Below are 24652 nucleotides of genomic sequence, written 5' to 3'. Positions count from 1 at the left end.
GTGATGGATATTTTGGAGATGTTTTGCTGCCACTAACCCAATGGCACTATTTCAGATCAATAGCACAATAAATTCAATAAGGTACCGTGAAATCTTGGCAGAATATCTGGTTGTCTCTGCAAGGAATCTGAGACTTGGTCATAGGTAGATTGTCCTGCAGGACAATGACTCCAAACATACATCAAAATCCACACAGAAATGAAAGTGAAAACAATATCCATGTTCTACATGGCCATCTCAGTCTCCAGACTTAAATCCCATCAAAAACCTGTGGTCTGAACTGAAGAGGGGGGTCCATAACTGCAAACCAAAGGATATCATGATTCCATGGAGGAATGGTCACTCCAGATGTGTTCTTTAACCTTATCATACATTATAGGAAAAGACTCATTGCTGTCATCTTTAACGGTAATGTTTGCACAAAGTAGCACTGCCACCTCACAGCAAGGAGGACCTGGGTTCGAATCCCGGCCGGGGCCTCTCTGTGTTCGAATCCCAGCCGGGGCCTCTCTGTGTGGAGTTTGCATGTTCTCCCCGTGTTTGCGTGGGTTTCCTCCGGGTACTCCGGTTTCCTTCCAGAGACATGCAGGTTAGGCTGATTGGAGAGTCTAAATTGCCCATGCGTATGAGTGTGTGAGTGAATGGTGTGTGTGCCCTGCGATGGACTGGCGACCTGTCCATGGTGTATTCCTGCCTTTCGCCCAATGTATGCTAGGATCGGCTCCAGCCCCCCTGCGACCCTGTTCAGGATAAGCGGGTTAAGATAATGGATGGATGGATGGATGGATTTTTCCAAATTCTATTTTTTTTACCCAGATGACATTGTTCTGTTGTCTCCTTGAGAAACTCAGGGTGTTGTTATTCATTCACCCCTATCACTGGTCTCCAACCACAAACACACGATTTTCATGGAGGCATCACAATTGCACTGTTTATGGAAACTATCCAGTTTCTGCTGATAATGTTCATTTCCACTTGTACTCTACATGTTTACACAACAGCACTGAGGTGCCTTTAAATACAGTTGCTGCTATTAGGAGGACAGAAGAAATCTTTACCCTTGATTTTGGCTGTATCGGTACTGGTCCCATGGCAGACTCACCCTACGCAGCTCCCCCAGAGGAATACGGTTGTCCCCTCTGTACGGATGTCCTGCGAGACCCCGTCACCATCCCCTGTGGGGACACATATTGCCTGGAGTGCATAAAGATCTACTGGGACCAAGCGGACCACCTGGGTGTGTACAGCTGCCCCCAATGCAGGGCAACCTTCACCCCCCGGCCTGTCCTCAGGAGGAATGTCCCAAATGTGGCACATGACGATGGCCACCAGCTGCCTAAACTCACCCCCTTCCCATTCCTGCAGCGCGATTCCCTCTGTGACTTCTGTATTGGCCGCAAGAGTAAAGCCGTTAAGTCCTGCCTTATGTGCTTGGCCTACTACTGCGAGACCCACATCAAGCCGCATTATGAGTCGTCCACCTTCAAGAAGCACAAACTGGTTGATGAGACAGGACACCTGGAACGCAAGATCTGCCCACAGCATGAGAAGGGCCTGGAACTCTTCTGCCGCTCTGACCAGATGTGCATCTGCGTGCTGTGCACCGTGAGAGAACATCGCAGTCATAACATTGTCTCAGCAGATGAGGAGCGTGCTGAAAAACAGGTGAGTACTGTGAGGGTGAATCTTTGATTTGAAAACATCATTCCGCTCTCTGATACTCAATGAATGTGTTTTTTAAACTGTAAACAATTAATTGACTTGAGTGGCATGTTTTTCAACAGTTTAACAACCTCTCAGCTTAAATGTTTTACTCCTGCTTTATGCTACTGGACTGTGTACAGTCCCCTCCAAAAGTATTGGAACAGCAAGGCCAATTCCTTTGTTTTTGTATTACACTGAATACATTTGGGGTTGAGATAAAAAGATGAACACAAGACAAGAATTTCATTTTATTTCAAATTAAGTGAATGAAAGTAAGTGAATTAAAATAAATACCACTTCATATTTGGTAGCATATCCCTTGCTTGCAATGACTGCATCAAGCTTGCGACCCATTGACATCACCAAACTCTTGCATTCTTCTTTTGTGATGCTCTTCCAAGCTTTTATGGCAGTTATTGTTTGTTTTCCCTTCAATCTCCTCTTCAGGAGGTGAAATGCTTGTTCAATCAGGTTAAAGTCTGGCCAGTCTAAAACCATCCACCTTTTCTTCCTAATGAAGTCCTTTGTTGTGTTGCAGTGTGTTTTGAGTCATTGTCATGCTGCATGATGAAGTTCCTCCCAATTAGTTTGGACACATTTTGGCAGACAGATGAGCTTGTATGTTTTGGATCATGAGCAGATCCCTTCTTTCTCCACACTTTGGCCATTCCATCACTTTGGTAGAGGTTAATCTTGGTCTCATCAATCCATAAAACGTTGTTCTAGAACTTTTGTAGCTCATCTCTTCACCTTCCAATTCTTACTACAGATGAGCTCTCACAAGGTTTCTTTAATTAATTCCTGTTGTTTCCCTTGGTCAGACTGTTCGATGTTGCTCAGTATACCAAGTTGTTGTACAAGCTATTCCCAATGCTTGTGCAATGGCCCTTCCCCCCTTTTCTAAGCTTCAAAATTGCTTTGCTTTTCTCCCAAAGACAGCTCTGTGGTCTTCATGTTGGTTTATCTTTTCTAACACTAATGCAGTCTTCACAGGCAAAACCCAAGGCTAAAACCAAGAGTAGACATTCAAAACTATTGTTTAACCAATAAATCTAACAGGACACATCTGGGAAATAGGAAACACCTGTCAGTCACATGTTCCAATACTTTTTCTCACATGAAAATTGGGTGGTCTGATACAAAAGGTGATATGTTGTTTTAAAAATCTAGATAAAAATACTAATTCGGATATGACCTTGCTGTTCCACTAGTTTTGGAGGTGCTCATTTTATGATTTACAACTGTCAGTCGCTTTGGATAAAAGCGTCTGCCAAATTACATGTAATGTAATGTAATGTAGTGTAAAATAATGTAACAGCAATGCACAATTTATCCATTTGGATCAATTTGCTTCATAGATCTTTCATCGTTCTGCCAATCACCCTGAGATTATTTCACCTTACATAACAGAATTTGACAGAGATGGTTATGTGAAACTCCATACATTTTTTCCATAAAGAAATTCTCCATTTATCTGGAAATCCATATACAGTGCAGTCCATAAGTAATGAACATTGGACATTGACACAGTTTTGTAGTTTTGACTCTGTCCTTCAGCACATTGGATTTAAAATGAAACAATGAGTGTGATGTCAAAGTGCAGACTGTCAGCTTTAATTTGAGGGTATTTACATCCACATTGGGTGAAGCCTTCTTTTACATAGACAGACGGGTGAAAAATTGAACGAACCTGAATCATGGAGAAACATAGCGAGTGGAGAAACATAGTGAGTGGAGAAACATAGCGAGTGCAGATTCTTCCATACAGTTGTACTGCATGATACAATTCAGAAATTAACATCCTATCATGCTCTGTGGCATCCTCCTAATATCAGCAAATAGGGTCAGATATTGTGGTTAAAAGTGCAAATTCAATGGTTGTGATACTTGTGCATTAGTACAATATATAAGGAAAAACTGAAGAGCAACTATTCCTCAGGTGACTGAGAATGCCAATGCAGGACATGATCAGGCTGTCTGTTATGCATCCCCTGTACTTGGTGGTCACCTAATACAGTAAGTTTGGCTTGGCTCCCTCTGCTGGTAGCCATGGCCACAAACATAGGACAGTGCGTGCCCCTGCCAATTATCTCTGTGCCAATCCGTGCCCTGAGATCTGGCAGGCGGGGCCTAGATAATATACCCGTGCGCAGGTGAAGACGGAGCATGCGCATGCCTGAGAAAGACGGTCCATCCCATGCCTTTTGTTCCTGCTCCCGCTGACTGAGCTGCTGGTCCCTGCTCTCTTGGACGCCATTTGTTATTTTGACACTTAACTTAATTCTGGACTCTTAACTTAAATTCTTATTAATTCTTATTTGTTGTAAATCCCTATTTTTTTAAATTAAAAACCCTAGACTCGAGCCCTCAACTCGTTGGCATCTTGTTTATGTTGTGGATTGAGGTTCGGTCCGTAACACTGTCGATAACTACGTAAAGAGGGATCTTATTGGTGCGAGTGTCACGCTGCCACGCTGTCACGAGTGTCAATCTGCTCTGATTTCAGCACTGTGATTCAAATTTCATAGAGTGCTCAGAAATCTGTTAATTTACAAACAAAAATAACTTTGTCAGCCATTCTTTTAGATTGCCATGATAGGACACTCGGGTAGACAGTCTCTTCAACCAGGGCATTCAGTGCACGCTCCCAGGGCATAGTGCTCTGAATTTCCAAATGACCAGTGAGCATGCTGGTGCTCTGAGGGCAAATAAACGAACATGCCCTGTAGTAGTGTTGCAGTGCATAAACCCTTCATTACAAAGATGAATGCACATTTTGAAGTTCACTGGTACAGAAACCATAGGCTACAGAGATGTGGAAAAAGTGATATGGTCAGATGAGTCCTCCTTCAACATATTCTTGACAAGTGCATGTGTGGTAAATACCAAAAGAAAGGTATAGGCCTGAATGATTGAGGGTCCAGTGGCTCTGTTATGCTGTGGGGGGCATTTACCTTGCATAGTTTGGATCCACTTGTCCCCTTAGGGGGAAGACTCACTGCAAATCAAATTATTCTGTGTTCTGGGTGACCACTTTTATTCTATGATTAAACATTTCTATCCTGATGAGATGACAATACCTATCCTGGATGTCAATACACCATCCACAGGGCACAAGGGTTCACTGAATGGTTTGATTTAAAATTATGTGAATCCCATGCTATGGCCTTCGCTGTCACCAGATATTTTACACTTGACCCAATTTTACACTTATGGAAATTTTTGGATCAACGTGTTATTGGCAGGCATTTATATAGCGCCTTTATCCAAAGCGCTGTACAATTGATGCTTCTCCATTCACCCATTCATACACACACTCACACACCGACGGCGATTGGCTGCCATGCAAGGCCCCGACCAGCTCGTCAGGAGCATTTGGGGGTTAGGTGTCTTGCTCAGGGACACTTCGACACACCGCGCGGGCGGGGGATCGAACCGGCAACCCTCCGACTGCCAGATGACTGCTCTTACTGCCTGAGCCATGTCGCCCCCACAGAGGTGTTAGACAGCGCTCTCCAACACCGTCATCAAAATACCAATTGAGAGAATATCTTTTGGAAGAATGGTGTTCCATCCCTCCAGCTGAGTTCCAGACACTTGTAGAATCTATGCCAGGGTGCACTGAAGCTGTTCTGGCAGCTCGTGGTGGCCCAACACCTTACTAAAACACTTTATGTTGGTTTCTCCTTTAATTTGTATCCCCCATTTCAGGGCACTATAATATTTGGGACTAATGGTTACATGTTTTTCTGATTAGTCAGTGTTAATTTGCTTCCTAATACACGTGTAAGAGAGCTTTCATTAATTAATCATGATTCTAGGCTTTTGCTTGCTTTTAGAGTTATGGGTATGCACTTTGTTGTACGTCGCTCTGGATAAGAGCGTCTGCCAAATGCCATTAATGTAATGTAATGTACAGTGTGTTTTTGTGTATCAACATGAGTCCTGTTAATGAAAGTCAAGAAAGTCATGATGAGGTTGGGAAATAATAAGAAAGTGTCTGAGACATAGGCCAAACCTTAAGCTTAATACGATTAACTGTTTTAATTTAATAAAAATGTTTCAAATTAATTCAGAAGAAATAGAGCACTGGGAACCTTAAAAGATCTGACAAAGAACCACAATGAATGAAAAAAAAAAAACCAGTCAAAGTCAAAAAGTCCAAGTCAAACCCTTGTCCAACAGATGAGAAACACTCTTCAGGAGGAAGGCACTGTGGACCTCTGTCCACAGAGGACTTCACAAAAATGACTACACTACAAGCTGCAAACCATTAGTTAGCCACAAGATGGCCATGTTACAATTTGCTAAGAGGAATGAAAAAGAGCAAGCAGAGTTTACAACCCTGAGATTACCTTGAGTATATCTTTATGTAAGCATTGGAAATGCGATACTACAAAAAAATGAGCAATAAAGGACTCACATGTACAGTAATAGTATAATTTTCTGTGGAGTGAAATTCCTGCTATACATAGCATAGAGACATTTCCCACTCTGTGTTTTCCTGCAGAAAACGCTGGTGGTGACACAAGCAGAAATTCAGCACATCATTCAGGACCGGTTGAAGGAGCTACAGGAGCTAAGACACAATGTGGAAGTTCTTAAAGTAAGTTCCATTTCAAACAGCCTTATATTTCCAATGAACCTACAACTAATTTACCACAGTGAAGTCAGCTACTCATTTCCCACCGGCACCTCATTGATTCTTCATTTATAGTAGGACAACTGATAAATGTATTTCCGGAAATCAACATGAATATTATGATTAGAATATCAGTTTAACCTTAAATTAACGTGTTGTGGACAGTAATTCTGCTTATGTGGAATTTTAATGTGATAAAATGACTGTTTCTGTGGCTTTTAAGCGTTCATTTTACCAGCATTCCATCAATGTTAAATGCTGGACCCCGACAGAACTGAAAAACAGGCAGATTTCACTGAACATTCCATTGTTTACATTTATGGAGGTTGAAAATGGTGTCATAACAATAGCTTTTACTGGTTGACTTCACACACTCATACATAGCAGTTGGTTGCAGTTCGAACTGTAAGAATTCTGATTGTTGCCAGGACAATATTTTCGCTGGACACTCCATATATCCCACCTCAAAAAAACAGTCCCAGCTGTTTGGTGAATAGTTTAAACAGATTTGCATAATAGACATATCAGGCTACAATCGTGTAAATGATTTTGAGTGATACCACTAAGTTTAGGTAGCAAATAGATAGATAATTACATTTAGATAGATAATTACATTTTATATAGCACTTTTCTAGCCACTCAAAGCCCTTTACAGTGATGAGTAGGAAACTCGCCTCAACCGCCAAGAATGTGTAGCATACACCTGGGTGATGCACGGCTGCCATTTTGTGCCAGAATGCTCACCACACACCAGCTGACATGGAGAGGGAGATATATATATATTTTTTTTTTAGCAAATTGAAACAGGATGATTTGGTGGCAGTTTGAAAGAGCCAGGGTTGGGAATTAACCAGGGACCCCCTACTCTTTGTGAAGAGTGTCATGGGATCTTTAATGACCACAGCGAGTCAGGACCTCGGTTTATCGTCTCATCCGAAAGACGGCATCTCTGACAGCAAACCGATCACTGCGCTGGGGCATTGGGGATAATTTGACCACAGAGAAGAAAGCCCCCTACTGGGCCACCAACACCACTTCCAGCAGCAACTTAGTTTTTCCCAGGAGGTCTGCCATAAGTACTAACCAAACCCACACCTGCTTAGCTTCAACCATTTGGCAGGAGCTGGGTGCATGATGGTATGGCTGCTAGCATACTGTAAATAACAATACTGTACCTTCTGACGTAATTTATATAGCAACTGTACATCCAGATCCTGCCGCTTCATCCACAGTGCCCAAGAGAAAAGGCGATTCAGAAAATATGTAACTTTTAAATATTTAAATCAATCCTATAGTGGGACTTTTGTCATTTATGGATGGTGCAACGGAAATTTTCAGTGCCGTTGACTGTAATCGAATGCTTTAATTGATATCGTTGGAATGACCAAGTGCCGTTAAAAAGCAAATTTAATAGGGTACATCATACTAACCTCACACAGGGACCAGTAAATGTGTAGAACACTTAGTGTGAAGTAAAGAAGTGGACAAATTAAATTTTCTGTGAGAAATGTATTGGCAAACTCACACGCACACACAGCGGTCTACATTATAAAGCTCCACTTTGCCCTCCCTATTTATAGTACTACAGGCAACTATCTATTCCTTCTCATCATTGCTGCTCACACCTCCTCTCTGCTTTTTCCATGTGTGACAGAGCTGTTCAGAGAGAGCCATGTCTGACTGCAATAAGACCTTCACTGAGATGGCAGCGGCTGTGGAGCGCTGGCGCTCTGAGATCAACAGCTTGATTGATGCCAATGAGCAGGCTGCCATGTCCCAGGCAGAGGGCTATGTTGAGCGGCTGGAGCAGGAAATCATGGAGCTGCAGCGCAGAGATATGGAGCTCAGACACATCCTGGAAACTGAGGACAACATCCACTTCCTGCAGGTACAACATTCACTGCCTGAAACACAACATCCATTTCCTGTAGGTACAAACATCCACTTCCTACAGGTGATATCATCCACTTAATGCATATACAACATCTATTTCCTATTGGTATAACACCCACTTCCTACAGGTAGAAGCATCCTAAAGACTAAAATTCAAATTAATATTCTGAAATGTTTATTTCAGTGCATTATGGGTTATGTAAAGGCCAACTGCATGTGTACACTCACCAAGCACTTTATTAGGTATTCATTAGATGGAATATCCTATCCACTTAGAGTTATGATGTGTTGTGTGTTCAGATATGCTCTTCTGCATACGACTGTTGTAACGTGTGGTTATTTGCGTTACTGTACTTTCCTGTCAGCTTTGACCAGTCTGGCCATTCTCCTCTGACATCTCTTGATTAACAAAGCATTTCTGTCTGCAGAACTTCTGCTCAGTGGATTTTTTTTGCACTATTCTGTGCAAACTTTGAGACTAGTGTGTGTGAAAATCCCAGGAGATCAGCCATTTCTGAGATACTCAAACCACCCTGTCTGCCACCAACAATCATTCCATGGTCAAAGTCACTTAGATTAAATTTTATCCCCATTCTGATGGTTGATGTGAACATTAACTGAAGCCCCTGATCCGTATCTACAATGATTGTATGCATTGCACTGCTGTCACACAATTAGCTGATTAGATAATTGCATGAATAAGTAGGCGTAATAAAGTAAAAATGTTCCTAATAAAGGGCTTGGTGTATATTGCTGCACTGTATGGGTAAAAATTTATAAAATGTAATACTGAACCTGAAAACTCATTTAGTTACAGAGATGGTGGAAAGATGGTATGGAAGTGGAGTCAGCTGCTGTGAAGAAATAGCTCTGAATTACATATCAAGAGAGATGATCCATTGGATCTTTTTGTGCATCACCACAATCTGGATTAGCAATGAACTGCTGTGTATTTACACATCTTTTGCAGAATTTCCCTACCCTGTGTGTCCCTCCTGAACCGACGGTGCCCAAAGTGCTCATCAACCCAGAATTTTCCTTTGAAGAGGTCACTAAAACAGTCACCAATATGAAGGAGCACCTAGAGGACATCTGTAAAAAAGAGCAGAGCAAAATCTCCAAAACAAGTAAGAGTTTTTGCTTCAACTCACTGCAGGCCATGTTATCATTTTGACAATGATATCCAAGAACCATCAATCACCCAGCAAATACACAAGATTCCCAGACTAACCTGATTAGGGTTCATACACTATTCCCAAAGCAAAATTCCAGGACAAGGCAAGGGACATCTAGGAGCCTTTGTACAGCCTTTCATAAAAAAGAGCATATGCTATAGAAGCTATAGATGATATCACATAAGTTCATAATTTTGTATATAAAGCACTTTAAATAAAGCACTTTGACGAATTGAAGATATTGGTTGGAATTAATGGGTAATGTAGGTGCTTCCACATACAACACAGCTGATTAAATGGTAGCTGGGCTAAAGATATGAATAACCACGTCCACATATGTCCTCCTTTACAGTCAGTGAAACGCCAGTATATATAATGCTACCCAGGAATGGAGGCAGACGTTTTAAAGGTAAGGCAATTCTCATTATGCTTAGATCACTGTGCACATGTAGAAGACCACCATACATGTTTATAAGTCATCAAATTCAAGTCCCAATCAAGTGTGAAGTCTTTGAGCTTGAGTCCAAGTCAAGTCTCAAGAGTAACGCTGTGTCTACACAGTCAGTGATGAAGTTGTGATGAAGTGTACAAGGCTGAGGGATTACCATCTAAAACGGATTCAACAAATGCTCCTAACTTCAGAAAACTGTCCTAAATTAATATTTCTGAATATGAGAAATAAGCAATGCAGTTGCTGAATCTTGATTCATATTTGATCTGCCTACCTGTATTTCCTTAATGGATTTCAAAATAACACAATTGTTTTAAGCCCAAGTATTTGGGAAAGTGGACCGATTGCATTTACAGTGTTGGAGTCATTTTAATTCCAAACGTGGGCAGGAAGCTACTGTTTTTCACTGGCAACACTGTCTTCATCCAGGATTTTTTTACAGCACATGATCAGATAAAGGTCACCTTAAGTGACAAGTGTGCCTAATTAATTTCACCAAACGCTGCGGGTTAAGTTGGGGGTTTAGTTCAAGTTTACATGGCCGGTAGCAGCTAGTTTGAGAGCACAAGTTACCACAGTAAATAACACAGGCTTTCTCTGATCCCCCCAAATTGATTTAACAGATGAAATTTTAACAATTTGCAAATCCCACTTTGGAACAAACCCCTGGAACTGGCCTCCCTTCTTGCTTGCTCAATATCCAAAAGCAGCAGTTCCTCATCTGTAAACTCAACTCAACTCAAACAGATAAGATTCAGGATATGTCCAGAAGTAATCATCTTCATCCTTAATCAAGTAGGCCATTATCAGAAGTAAAGTGTTAACTAGCTAGCTAGCCACCTACTGTTTTGTTTACAAGTGAATGAGTGCACTTTATGCCGGCTCTAGCTATACCTTAAGAAGGTGTATTTCAAATACACATGATACCTTATGTAAATAAGACAGCTTCGGAGTTGCTGTAAAGTGTATTTTGTAGGCTATTGACTTCAATAAGCTTCAAATCTTTATGCTAAGCTAACACATTATGCAGACATGGAAACCGAGCCAGTTAATGGACAAAAATGAAAATGAATCGAACAGCAGACATGGTCAAGAGGTTCAGCTTCTTTACAGACCAAATGTCAGAATGAGGAAGAAAAGTGACTGGAGTGATTGTTGGTGCCAGACAGGGTGGTTTCAATGTCTCAGAAACTGCTGATCTCCTGGGATTTTCACGCACAACAGTCTCTATAGTTTGCAGAGAATGGTGCAGGGAAAATAAAACACATTATTAATGAGATAGGTCAGTGGAGAATGGCCAGACTGGTCAAAGCTCACAGAAAGGTGATAGTAATGCAAATAACCACACATTACAACAGTGGTATGCAGAAGAGCATCTCTGAACACACAGCATGTCAAAAGTGGATAGGCTACAGAAGCATAAGACCTTCCTTTTTTCTCTCATTTATGTCAGTCTGGGCTGGGCAAGCCCTTACTTCCGGCCCTGGGGCATACTTGCACAGCGCCCATATGGCTGTTCAATTAGAGGGGAGTAATTTTCTCTTTGGGTGACGTATTTGTGTTCTGTTCCAGAATTCCAGAATTATAATTAGATCACTTGCGAGCTGGGAATCACGTACACTGACATTCCTTGTTTTATTTTAGTTTTCCCCTTTATTTTATCTTGATTTGGCACATGCTGCTGTGACGTCAGGCAGCGGGACACACCTCTGTTCCACAGGTGATTTAAGTTGGCCTCCTAATGTGGGGGGGAAGGGGAAAAGCAAAAGAGATTGAGTTTTGGAGAAGACCGTTCAAGACTGCTTCCGGGATTCCACTGTCCTCATCCGCGCCCAAGGATTTTGTTTTGCATGGTTTTTCTTTTATTTCTTTTTTTTCCACTCATAATTTGAATTTCCCGCCAAAGCTTGAGGAGATCACGCTGCCAAAGAATGGAATGGCCCTGGCAAGAATGAGGGGGCCGTCTTCCCACAGAGGTGGATGGTGGATGTGTCCCGTGCCATTTTTAAAAATTATTATTTTTCATTAGTCCCGCAGCACAAACTGTAGGTTAGGAATCTCTCTAATTAGGAGCATTACGGTTTCAGCCAGCACCTTAAAGGCTTAATTTTATATATACATTTCCCAGCACAGAGGGATTCATAACATCCATCCATCCATCCATCCATTATCTGAACCCGCTTATCCTGATCAGGGTCGCAGGGGGGCTGGAGCCTATCCCAGCATACATTGGGCGAAAGGCAGGAATACACCCTGGACAGGTCGCCAGTCCATCGCAGGGCACACGCACCATTCACTCACACACTCATGCCTACGGGCAATTTAGACTCTCCAATCGGCCTAACCTGCATGTCTTTGGACTGTGGGAGGAAACCGGAGTACCCGGAGGAAACCCACGCAGACACGGGGAGAACATGCAAACTCCACACAGAGAGGCCCCGGTCGACGGGGATTCGAACCCAGGACCTCCTTGCTGTGAGGCGGCAGTGCTACCCACTGCACCATCCGTGCCGCCACGGATTCATAACAAAATAGCTTAATATATTTCATTATTTCATTCATTTATTTTTGAGACAATATGCTATGGTTCTGATGGTGGTGGTAGTGATGATGAAGATGATAAACCTGTCAATTACAAAGATTCATATTCATATACAATAATACCCTACATATGAACAGATTTTATATACATTTTTGCTATAGTTTTATCCATGGATTATTTATTGACTCCCTGCTCAATGCACTCAGTAAGCGTGAAAAGTTGCAAGGTTATTTCGATGCCTTTCCTTTTTAATTGCAGGGTATTTGTGTCATAGGCTATTAGTTTAAAGGACAGCCAAATGGAAAGTTACATTTGATTATAATGAAGCTAGCTAGCCTCCAATGTTTCTGTTCACTTTTCATTGCTTTGGGGCTGATGATAAAGTATTAACAGAGGCACGGTTGTGATAACACAGTGGCAAACCACGAAAATCGCCAGCCTCGTAGTTTCGCCATTCTGGGACCAATATACATGAAACATTTCCAGGATTAATTTATCCAATTAATACGGATTACATTGCCAGAGCCATATGGGGCCAAAATGGTAGAACGGAAGTGACATCACTCCAGAAAGGAACTTAAGGGCTCTGCTGGGTGTGAACATGATGAAGTCACTTCTGCTAGAATTGTACACTATTCTAGGGGAGTGGAGGAGGGCGGAGTTTCTATCTATCTGTCTGTCTATCTATCTATACTTCAAGCTTTTGTTGTCCTGCTGCTCTAGGATCTCATTTTGCCCTGCTGCTCTAGAACATTATGTCTGACCCTGGATAATTGGATAACATACTTTACACCACAAAAAACAGCATCTATGGTCAGTCTGTAGCTATCCTAGCCATCAAATGTCTATCCGTGTGTCTTGTTGGGATAGCTACCTAGCTTTATGCTTCTATGATGAGCTAGCTAGTTTATATTGGTTTGGTGGTAAAGTAACGCTAACATTACTAGCTAATTGCATTTGCTAGCTAGCTATGTAATGTTAAATAGGACAATTTAGCTATAATGGCAACTTCTTTATTAATACATTTATTAAGTCCTGTAAAGTAAATACATTAAACTAACAACAGCAGACTAGTTGTTACCACCAAGCTTACAAAATGACATTGCCTTAATGTAACGTTATCTCCAGATTTGCAGCTATCAACAGCTTGCACATCCTGGCATGACGCATCACATCTTCTTTGTTCATTATCTTTCACTGCCTGCCACTACATTAATTACATTACTATCATAGCTTGCAATATAGGCAGAGTTAGCTAGTAACTGTTTTCAATCATGTAGCTAGTTTGTAAAGTTAGCCAAAATGTGTCACCTATGGTTGGTTGGTCACGTGGCTAGCTAGCTAACATATATTTAGCTAACCTGTGTAGTCAGCAGCTATTGAAGTGATCTTGTGATGGAGCTCCCCAAATCCTAACCTTAGCTGTTTGTAAATAAAAAAACTACAGACCCTCGATCACAATGAAAATAAGTTTTTCATTCTTGTTTTTATCCTTGTTTTTGTAACTTTGGGGGAATGTTGCTACAGCAAGCTGGAAAGAAAAAAATGTAATATGCTCACGCAACCCTACATAGGTTTCACCACATGCAGTGCCATGTAATTCCAATGGAGGGAAGAAGGTGAAACTGATGTAGGATTAGATGGATTAGATAGATGCATTTTTAAATATACAGGGTGGCCTGTAGCGTAGTGGTTAAGGTAAATGACTGGGACATACAAGGTCAGTGTAGCCACAATAAGATCCGCACAGCCGTTGGGCCCTTCAGCAAGGCCCTTAACCCTGCATTGCTCCAGGGGAGGATTGTCTCCTGCTTAGTCTATTCAATTGTACGTCGCTCTGGATAAGAGCGTCTGCCAAATGCCAATAATGTAATGTAACGTAAATATGGCGGGTGAACACCACGATGTACCAAAATATTTAAATAACAAAACGATGCACCCCTCGGCTCAATGAGCTTACAAGATTTCCATTTTCATTTAAAAATGTAACTTTTGAATGCAATTCACTTATGATTATCTACTTATATAAGTACACACATCATATAATGAAATATTAAGTGTTTATAGACAAGTTTATACAGTTTAAAGCATTTTTAATCATTAAACACTGTTTTTACTGATTACAGACATATTTATATCAGTGGTCACACCAATGCAATATAAGCAGGGAAAAAAAAAACGATTAAAAGGCTTGTTGGCTACTTAATTGAAGCTCTTGTTGCTGTGACGGTTACGTGTAAGGGCCATTATGTATTTGATAGGGAACAGACTTATGGTTCTCTATTCTTTTTAAATGGTAAATACAAATTATATTAGTCATTAATAATTTTTGGCAAAAGCCAAAAAAGACAGGAAATTCACAGAAGCACCGAGAACATTATCTTGACCTATGCACTGACAAGGCTTCCAATGTATAATGCATTAATACCTGCTATGGGTACTGTAATTATAGGGGTCGACTTCAAATAACATGTACCACTGGGCAGGCTGCTGAGGATTCAGTAAAATATTCTCTTTGAATCAACAACCTAATAGATTATTTTCAGAGGAACGCAGGAATTTATGAGGATCAAAGTGAGGTTTCAGATCAGTTTGCTTCATTGTCTTCAGCCACTCCCAGACTCGGAAGGAGTACTAATGTGTGTATGGCTCTGCTATTTGTCAGAATTACTGTAGATGCTCGTAATAAGGTGAAAAGCATGTCCCTTATTCAAGAAAAATACCATACCCTGACTTCTTGAAAAAAGAAAGGGTCTATTTATCCACATTGCAGATACATGTTAGCAAGCAACACAATGGTTAGCCAATGACTGTGACAAAAATCAAGTTTGCTAGCTCTTTAAAATATCCAAGGTATTTCTTTTTTACTATACTAATTGGCCTTTCATAAACGCGAACTACGATTTCGTTAGTGAATGTAGCTGTTATGTCCCTACCCTTCTATTTGTTTTCCCCTTTTCTATGTTCTCTCCTTTCACTCCGGTCCTTCCCCAGCACTCACATCTGTTAATCGTTTAGTTAATTTGTTAGTTCATTTAAACCTGCCTGCTTTGTTCTTTGGTGGCTAGTTTGTCAGTTCTATTTCCCTGTGTTAGATGTATGCTGTCAGTTCTGGCCCATTATTTTGTCAATTTACATTCTGTTCTGTTCTGGGTTTTGGGTTTTTGGACTTATGGGTTTCTGTTTTCACACCTGCCTGGCTCTTTGGACTCTCTCTGGATCACAATTTCTGTATCCTGTTTGGCCTGTTCGTTGGATTATGCACTGTCTGCCCCTTATCTGCCTACGTCATTAAACCTGCTATTTTCTCGTTACTCCTGAGTTTACGTTTGGTTCCTCCGGCCCACATACCTGACAATAGCATTGAATCATCTCGGATAACTGCATGTTTTCTTGATAAGAAGAAATGTATTTAAAACTTCAATAATGTAACCTTGTGGCAAAAAGAGAGAGAGAGAGAGAGAGAGAGAGAGAGAGAGAGAGAGAGAAACTGGCAGGTATTTGCAGATAAATTAAATTTGTAATAATACCTGGATTTACTTGCTTTCTAATAATGCTTGCACAATTAAACATTCTATAATTTGTCATGACTTCCCATTCAACGTTTCAATGTGATGGCATTATAGAAGAGTGAGTGCTAAATCGGACTGAATAAATACATGGTCTACATGGATTATACATTAAAAGTTACTGTGGCTGATGCATTTCTAACAGGCAGGGACATGTTGGAACACAGCGTTCGTGCCCCGGCTGCGCTAGTTGTACTCAAGTAAAGCTCAGTTTCTGCTTGCTGGTGACAAATCTCTATATTCTTATAAACCCATCATTCTTGCACAAATTCAACTATGCAAAATCTCCATGTTCATTTGTGCCTCGGTCTCCCCTAAATCAAAATATTTGTTTGAATAAAATCGTAAATTTGTAACCAATTACTTGTACACAACAAAGTGCAAGTGGTTAACCTTTTGGGAACGCTATGGACATATTTATTTGTTTGTGATTATGCGCTGTAACCTAGATTGCATTTATGTATGGAACGAGAGGACATTGTATTAATTGCTGGAGGTAACTGATTCCCTCATGACTACACATTAAAAGGTCTTTTCCTTCAGAGAAAAAAAAAACACGTTCCCTTCTCAATGCTCTTCTGGCTAATCAAATTAAAAATGGCTAATTTTTTGTGGAGCTGAGCTCATTTCTGCTGTCTGAGTATGATTTAGCCAGGTGGTTTATATAGACTATGTATATGTTATCCTCCTAAATTAACCTTTAACCTAGGTTTTTGCAGGTTTGTGCATAAGACACTGTTGTCTATTTTCCACAAGTGTTGTCTGCATTCCAAGAAAGAGAAAGAAATTGCACCCCTTACAAAGAAATCAATTCAAAACTTTTTTATCTGAGTTGTGTATAAATAGAAGCAAAACATAACCATGATTCATTACATTACATTAATGGCATTTGGCAGACGCTCTTATCCAGAGCGACGTACAACAAAGTGCATACCCATAACCAGGGATAAGTGTGCTGAAAGACCCTAGATGGAACTGCTACCTGTACAACTGCTACCTGTACAACAAAGATAAGGACCAGGGCCTTTTTTTTTTTTTTTTTTTTTTTTTTTACGAACAAATAAACAAACAAACAACAAAGCAAAAGTGACCAAACTTAACGATCCAAACACTGCTTACCTAGCCAACTAAAAATACCAAAACACAAAGTAAATCACAAAGACAACAATTAAGGTTCACAGGGAGGTAGGAAGGGACGGGGAGAGGTGCTGCTTGAAGAGGTGCGTCTTCAGTTTGCGCTTGAAGGTGGGGAGAGATTCTACAGTTCTGACCTCAACGGGGAGTTTGTTCCAACACCGTGGAGCCAGAACAGACAGTAGTCGTGAGCGTGAGGTGGAGGTTCGGAGAGGGGGAGGTGACAAGTGGCCTGTGGAGGCTGAACGAAGAAGTCTGGCAGGGGTGTAGGGTCTGATGATTTTTTGTAGGTAAGCTGGGTAAGACCCCTTAACTGCTTGGAAGGCTAGCACCCATGTTTTGAATTTGATGCGAGCCATGACAGGCAGCCAGTGGAGGGAAGTAAACAGGGGGGTGACGTGTGAGTATTTGGGAAGGTTGAAGACCAGACGAGCTGCTGCATTCTGGATAAGTTGGAGGGGTCTGATGGCGGACACTGGGAGGCCAGCCAAGAGGGAATTGCAGTAGTCCAGGCGGGACAGAACCATCGCTTGGACCAGGAGTCGAGTAGGGGGTGAGAAAGGGGCGGATTCTCCACAGTGTCGAAGGCAGCAGAGAGATCTAGAAGAATGAGGACAGAGGAGAGGGAGGTTGCTCGTGCGGCATGGAGTGATTCACTGACGGAGAGGAGTGCGGTCTCTGTCGAGTGGCCCGATCTGAAGCCAGACTGATGGGGGTCTAGCAGGTTGTTGTTAGAAAAGAAAGAAGAAAGTTGAGTAGAAGCGGCTCGTTCGATGGTTTCAGAAAGAAAAGGAAGAAGAGATAGTTCTGGCGGTAGTTCTGGATGATGGAGGGATCCAGAGTAGGCTTTTTTAGCAGCGGAGTGATGTGGGCCCTCTTGGAGGATGCTGGAAAACAGCCAGAAGACAGGGAGGAGTTGACAAGGGAGGTGACAAATGGGAGAATGTCAGGTGTGATAGTCTGGAGAAGAGTCCATATATGGGTCCATATATGTTTGCAATAGTTAAGTTGTTGTTACTGGCGGCACGGATGGTGCAGTGGGTAGCACTGCCACCTCACAGCAAGGAGGTCCTGGGTTCGAATCCCCGTTGGCTGGGGCCTCTCTGTGTGGAGTTTGCATGTTCTCCCCGTGTCTGTGTGGGTTTCCTCCAGGTACTCTGGTTTCCTCCCACAGTCCAAAGACATGCAGGTTAGGCTGATTGGAGAATCTAAATTGCCCATAGGTATGAGTGTGTGAGTGAATGGTGTGTGTGCCCTGTGATGGACTGACGACCTGTCCAGGGTGTATTCCTGCCTTTCGCCCAATGTATGCTGGGATAGGCTCCAGCCCCCCACTACCCTGTTCAGGATAAGCGGGTGAAGATAATGGATGGATGGATGGATGGATGGAAGTTGTTGTTAATGGAGGCGTTGATGACACGGTTTTGTTTATTAAAATTGACACACCTCTTTTCTTAGAATTGTAAATTGATGAGTATACTTGATTAAATTGTTGGGTTTTCAATTTTTAATTCTCGGATTCTGTTGAGTGAGTTTCTTGTATCAGGCTTGTAATCATGTATCATCATTCTCTTGTTGCCTGTGAACTAATCCCACGGATGTTCCAGGTCACAAACTTCAGTGAAGACATTGATATGGTTTAGGATCAGTTTTACAGCTATATTTTGTGCAAGGAAGTTTGTGTGTGTATGAGTGTAAAAATTTGTGATGAATGTGTGTTGTGTCAACATTGGTTTGCAGTGTTTGGGTTACATTTTGAGCTGACCTGTAAAAAAAAGAATGATACTGACATCACTATGAAGCAGCTTCACCATAATTATAACATGATACAAATTCCATTTTATACACATTTCCCATGCTAGTTTTAACAGATAGACATAAACAGAAAAAAGACTGAGACATGTATTAAACATAGAAAGATGATCTGGTAAAATCAGAGAGAAAGAGAGAGGAGGAGAAAGAGTGAGAGAGAGAGAGAGAGAGAGACAGAGACAGATAGGTAGTGTTTGTAGAGTCAGCAGTAAGTGTAACATTTGTTTTAGTGGACAGCAGGTTGTACATTTAAAGGTCTGTTTTCATGTTGGCGTATGGACTATTGTATGTTTGGGGTGACTAGAGCCAAGTGGTGATGTTGCGGTCGCGATAGAGGTGTCCATCGACATAGAGCTTGTCCGCAGTCAATGCAGCTCGTCTTCCCTTCTCCTGGAATTTCTTCATAATTGGAAAAAGTTTTTTTCTTCTCTCTTGAATTTGTCTTGGATATTGGTCATTCATACCGTAGTAAGTTCCCTTCCTTTGCCCTTTATGAGTTATTTGTAGTGTACAAAATTTGGCGACAATTGCTCGGTCTTTTGTTGTTGTCATTTTTTGCGCTGATGCGGTGAACTCGATCAAATGTCATTTTGTTTACTGTTTCTGGTGGTAGTTTCAGGGATGATTGCATTAATTGTTTGATCAATTCTTCTGGGTTATCTAGTGTTTGTTCAGGCATACCAGCACTGGAGATCCGAGATAGATGCTTTAATTGTTTTATTTTCAGGGTTTTTTTCAGGGTTTTATTAGCAGGGTTTGTTACTTCAGTAGATAGCATTTTGACTGTTTAAGTTAATTGTTTTGCTGTTGAAGCGATACGATTTGTGACTGGGAGAATTCGAGATTGGATTTCAGGTCTTTGAGTACACTGACCTCGATTTTGGTTGTTTCTTCCTCTGTCTCAGTAGACCAGTCTCTCCTTGGCTGCTTTTTGCTGGGTTCAGTTGCCATGTCCATGTTATAAAAGTGAGGTTAAACAAGTTTTCAAGGGTTGAAGAGGTAGATAATCCAATTAATTAAAATATCCAAATGAAGGTTTTGGTGGTGGACGTCGTTTGATCTCACCCGCTTGCTGTGATGCTTTTGTGCATTTAGTTGCTGCCACAAGTTTGGCTGATTAAATATTTGCATTAATAAGCTGGTGTACAGATCTACCGAATAAAGTGCTTAGTGAGTGTATACCGTTTGCGTTGGTTGGCACTTCCAGTCAAAATATCACATTATCTCACGTTTCAAAACCATTCTCAATGCCATCTTGCAGGTCTACTGCAAAGGCAAATGGCTCACCAACTACTGATTTTGGTATTGCTACGTTACGCAAAATTCTGTGTTATGGATACCCTTAAATAATTTAATTCTACCTATACCATTTTTGAGCCAGTTGGGAATTGCTCATATTTTTAAAGCGGTACAGTAGCCTGTATTTCTGCATTATTCTTATTCTTGTGTTATCACCAAGCAAAAAATAGTTGTGCCCCCTCATTCATTTCTGATGCCCCCTTGCCTAGTTAATTATGCCACCAGGCCTAACTGTAATGCAGGATTGATCAATTAACCACTCTAGTTTCAAAGCCGTATGCTACGTACGGAAGCACTTTATGGACAAGTTATGTTGAAAGAATGATACAACATATGCGGTCCCAAATAGGACACATGGGCATGTTGGAAATAAAGCATGCTTTAGAAAGAGTGCAAAATAAGTCTGTTGCCGCTAACTTTAATGTGCAACATTGCCAATACAGTGCACTACTCTAAGATTATGAATTATTTGACAGTTTTGAATCTTAAACCATAATCTGCCCAGTGGTGAGCACATGTTGTTTGATGTAGAGTAGACATTATACATGGCTATAGCAGTGTTAGCATTAGGGCTGATCAATTCAATTTCCTCTCTTTTAAGGATTTTAGCAAATGCAAGAATTTCACATAAAATGGTGTTTTTTGTGCTTAATTAACCATTTATTCCACCAAAGCATCTGATGATAATCACAAGTGGTTGAAAAATATTAATGTTGAATTATGTTTTCTACTATAACGATGAGGAGCTGACACTACAAATGTAGATATGTTTCCCATAAAATTATTTTTATTTATAAAGTTCTTCAATAAAAATGTTTAAAAGTTCAAGGAGACACTTAAACCAACTTAAAACGCTTCACAAATTGCTACATTTTCAAATTTGTGAAAGGCAAAAACGCCATTGAAAAATGTATAAAACATTGTGATTTGTGATTATTGTAGCATTTTGTGTGGATTATTCATGAATTCATCTGTTTTTTATTGTTCGAAAGCTCCGTCCAGGAAAGAGCTTCAAGAGCCTGAAACCAGATCAGACTTTCTAAAGTGTGAGTTAATTAATTTACTCTTACAAAATATGTGTGTGTGTGTGTGCATTACTATAAACTAGATCTCTTTTGAATAGTTAGTTAGTTATAAAGTATGTGGTTTCTAACCTGCATAATTACAATCTGTATAATTAGTTAGCACACTAATGTGGGTACCTGATGATTAAATTCAGTAATATGTTTGTGCTTTTAATAATCCTCGTTGTATTCCATTGACTGGTGGCCATTTCCTTTTTTGTAACTTATTTAGTTTGCTTTAGTCCTTTGCTACTAACTGACTTACGTAGCATACTTGCAATGATTTAGCTTAACTTGTATGCCTCTTATATCCTTCTTTAACCTTCCTCACTTTATGTTTTGTTCCAGCACCTCATGTTTTACTAGTAAAACACTGAGGTTAAAGTATGTTTTGTACTCCTTTTTGTTAAGTGTATGATTGTACCTAAGTATTGTCTTATATATATATAATTTTATAATTCTTATTTTTTTTCAGATTTGTGTCAGCTTACTCTGGACCCCAACACGGCATACAGAGAGTTGGTCTTGTCTGACGGTAATCACAAAGTGACCAGAAAAAAGTCAACTCAGTTCTATCCTGACCACCCAGAGCGATTTGACAGCTTTTCACAAGTGCTGTGCCAGGAACCACTGAGTGGCTTCCGGTACTACTGGGAGGTACAGTGGATTGGGGAGTTTTCCCTTGGATTGGCTTACAAAAGCATCAGTCGTAAGGGGAAGAATTCCAGCAGCCTGCTGGGCTACAACGACAAGTCTTGGACCTTGCTCTGCTCTGACACTGGATACTCTGCCTGGCACAACAAGATCAACAAAGACCTACCATCCTCCTTGAAGGTCTCTAGGATTGGGGTGTACCTGGACTATGCTGGGGGCTTGATCGCCTTTTATGCCGTTTCCAATTCAATGCAGCTCATCCACCGCTTCCAGGCTCGCTTTTCTGAGCCACTGTTTGCTGGGTTTGGGGTTGGCTCAACTGTGTCCATTTGCCATTCGAATTAGAGTTCCACCCTGTTTTAGAGACCGTTTGACAGCATGAAAGATCAGTACTGAGAATAATCAGCTTCAGCTTGGCACCCTAGATTTTGTAATATAAATTTGGTTTTAGACATTTTTTTTTTAATTTCTTTCTCAATTAGTTGTATCAGTGGAAAATAAAAACGGATTTCCAAGTATCAATTTTCCCAAAAGATGTTACAGAGAGTATTTCATAAAATAAAGTAAAGTAAGGCGCATGGTCTGAAACTTTGCTGCTCTGCGGGTGGGGGGAGGGACTCCTTGAGGAGGATCGCGGCAGGGTTGCGATGGTGTTTCCTCAGCTGCACACAGGAATTGATAATAGATGGGGTACAATAGATCACTTTTCTGATAAAAAACATGATCGCAGCTCCGGGCTGCGGTGGCACACAGCTAAAGTAACAGACCTTGATGCAGGCATCAGTTTGTTACAGTTCCCAGTCCTGCCAAAAAAACCGAGTTTGGCCAGCTCTCATGGAGTGTCATAATTGGCTCGCTGCTACAGAGGGAGGGACTCGGCTGGGGCTGGTAGGATCGCCGCGTACAATAGCATCCCGGTTGCCTCAGAATCACGGTCACAGGCTATGAGACGAGACGTCTTGAAGAAGGCATGTTGTTCTCTGGGCCACCAAGGGATGATGTATCCCCAGCAAACACTAATTGGATTAGATAGGGTACAATTGGCTAAGGGAAAAAAGGGAAAAAATCTGAAATAAATAGTAAAAAATTAAAAAACATGATCGCAGCTGTCTGGGATTACCTTGAGAGTTAAAATAAATTGAGACAGTCAAAGCCTACCTAAGAACTGTGGCAAGTTCTTTGATATGTTAGAAACAATCTACCAGCCAATTTTCTTATAACGGCTTGTTTTCAAAGTTGGCAAGCCAGCTGTTACAGATCAATACGAAACAAACACTGCTGGGACCACTCATTCTGTCTGTAATTCAGAGACATACATGCTTTTTATAATTGCATGACTGTGTAGTTTATTAAATTTGAATTAGACATCAAAATTCTAAATTTCAATAATGAATTGTCCATAGACTTAACACGGGGAGACACAATGTTAACATAAATCAGGCAAATCTAAAGTTTGAAAAAAACATTAGAATCACAACAGCATTATGTTCAGCAACAGTTTCACAGGCAGGTTGTAGATTACATTACATAGCACAACAACAGCAGTGCCCGCAGTCTCACTGACTGTACAAAGTGGAAAACACTTTGCATTTTATGAAAATGTGTAGGATATAGTAAAGCGAGGGTGGCCAAAAAGAGACCAGACAGCAAGGGCAGTGTACATATAGAGCAAACTTACAGCTAATTTGGCAGCTGTTACACATCCCCTGTACTTGGCACTGCATCCTCCCAATCTCCACCAACTTCAAGGCAATAGGCACGCAACATGGACTTAAACGATTGGTGATAGCGTTCTAAAGCGCCTTGGGACTCAGGGTGGAACACGCTGGAAGTACAATGCTTAACGTGGAGTGACTTTGTGTTTGTTAGTCCTGAAAAGTAATCAGTCATACCGTTTTTGCACTGATTATAGACGTGGTAATGCAGTTACCATTCCCGACAGTTATCCATTGCCCCGAATGGATGATTGTGTCGATCGTGTTGGCTCGGCGAAGTTCGTGACTAAGTTAGACCTCCTAAAAGGTTATTGGCAGGTCAAGCTTACTGAACGAGCCAAAAAGATTGTCACCCTTGATTCATTTTTACAATATACAGTCATGGCCTTTGGAATGCACAACGCGCCAGCTTGCTTTCAAAGGCTTGTTAACATCATAATTAAAGGAATGACAGGGTGTGGGGCCTATTTGGATGATCTAATCCTGTACAGTAATTCATGGAATATTCATCTGCAACAGCTTCGAGAGCTTTGTTTCTCTGAAGTCACAGTGAGTCTACATAACTGACATTGAGATACATGTTCTTCTGTACTCTTGCGGTTACATAAACATTCTCTTCTTATGAGCTTTGTTTTTATATGAAGTTAATGGTAGCTACATTTTCATGATACATGTTTATGATTATTTGGTTTAGCTTTTTTTAAACACAGTTGCTTCACGTAGCGCTACACTCTAAAAAATTCTGGTTTGAAAATAACCCAATATGGGTAGTTTCTGACCCAGCTGCTGAGCACATGCTGGGTTGATCCAACACATTGATTTGGGTTAGGTTTAGCCAAGCAAAACTGGGTTGATCATTACAGCCTAATGTTGGTTTATTGAGTTTTTATGGGTTTGAATTGAATCTCGTGGCTGGGTTATGTTTGTATTTCAGTGTCCCTGTGATTCCCGGAAAAATGTTAAATTAATTATCATTAATAAACACAAACACAAGATAA

At 41.0% G+C, this 24652-nt stretch overlaps 1 protein-coding gene across 1 annotated transcript; it reads left to right on the top strand.

Moving 5' to 3' along the window:
- Window positions 1–1060: 1060 nt before the first annotated feature.
- On the top strand, window positions 1061–24652 carry ftr84 (finTRIM family, member 84). Its single transcript, XM_061248898.1, has 7 exons — window positions 1061–1665; window positions 6215–6310; window positions 8001–8234; window positions 9210–9366; window positions 9767–9823; window positions 21214–21267; window positions 21761–24652. Exons 1-7 carry the CDS (start codon window positions 1090–1092, stop codon window positions 22282–22284), a joined length of 1698 nt encoding a protein of 565 aa, XP_061104882.1. The 5' UTR covers window positions 1061–1089; the 3' UTR covers window positions 22285–24652.

This window comes from Conger conger, chromosome 7 (assembly GCF_963514075.1).
Source record: "Conger conger chromosome 7, fConCon1.1, whole genome shotgun sequence".
Classification (NCBI taxonomy): Eukaryota; Metazoa; Chordata; class Actinopteri; order Anguilliformes; family Congridae; genus Conger; species Conger conger.
Note: the sequence above shows the minus strand (reverse complement) of the source record. Positions and strands in the feature narration are given on the sequence as shown.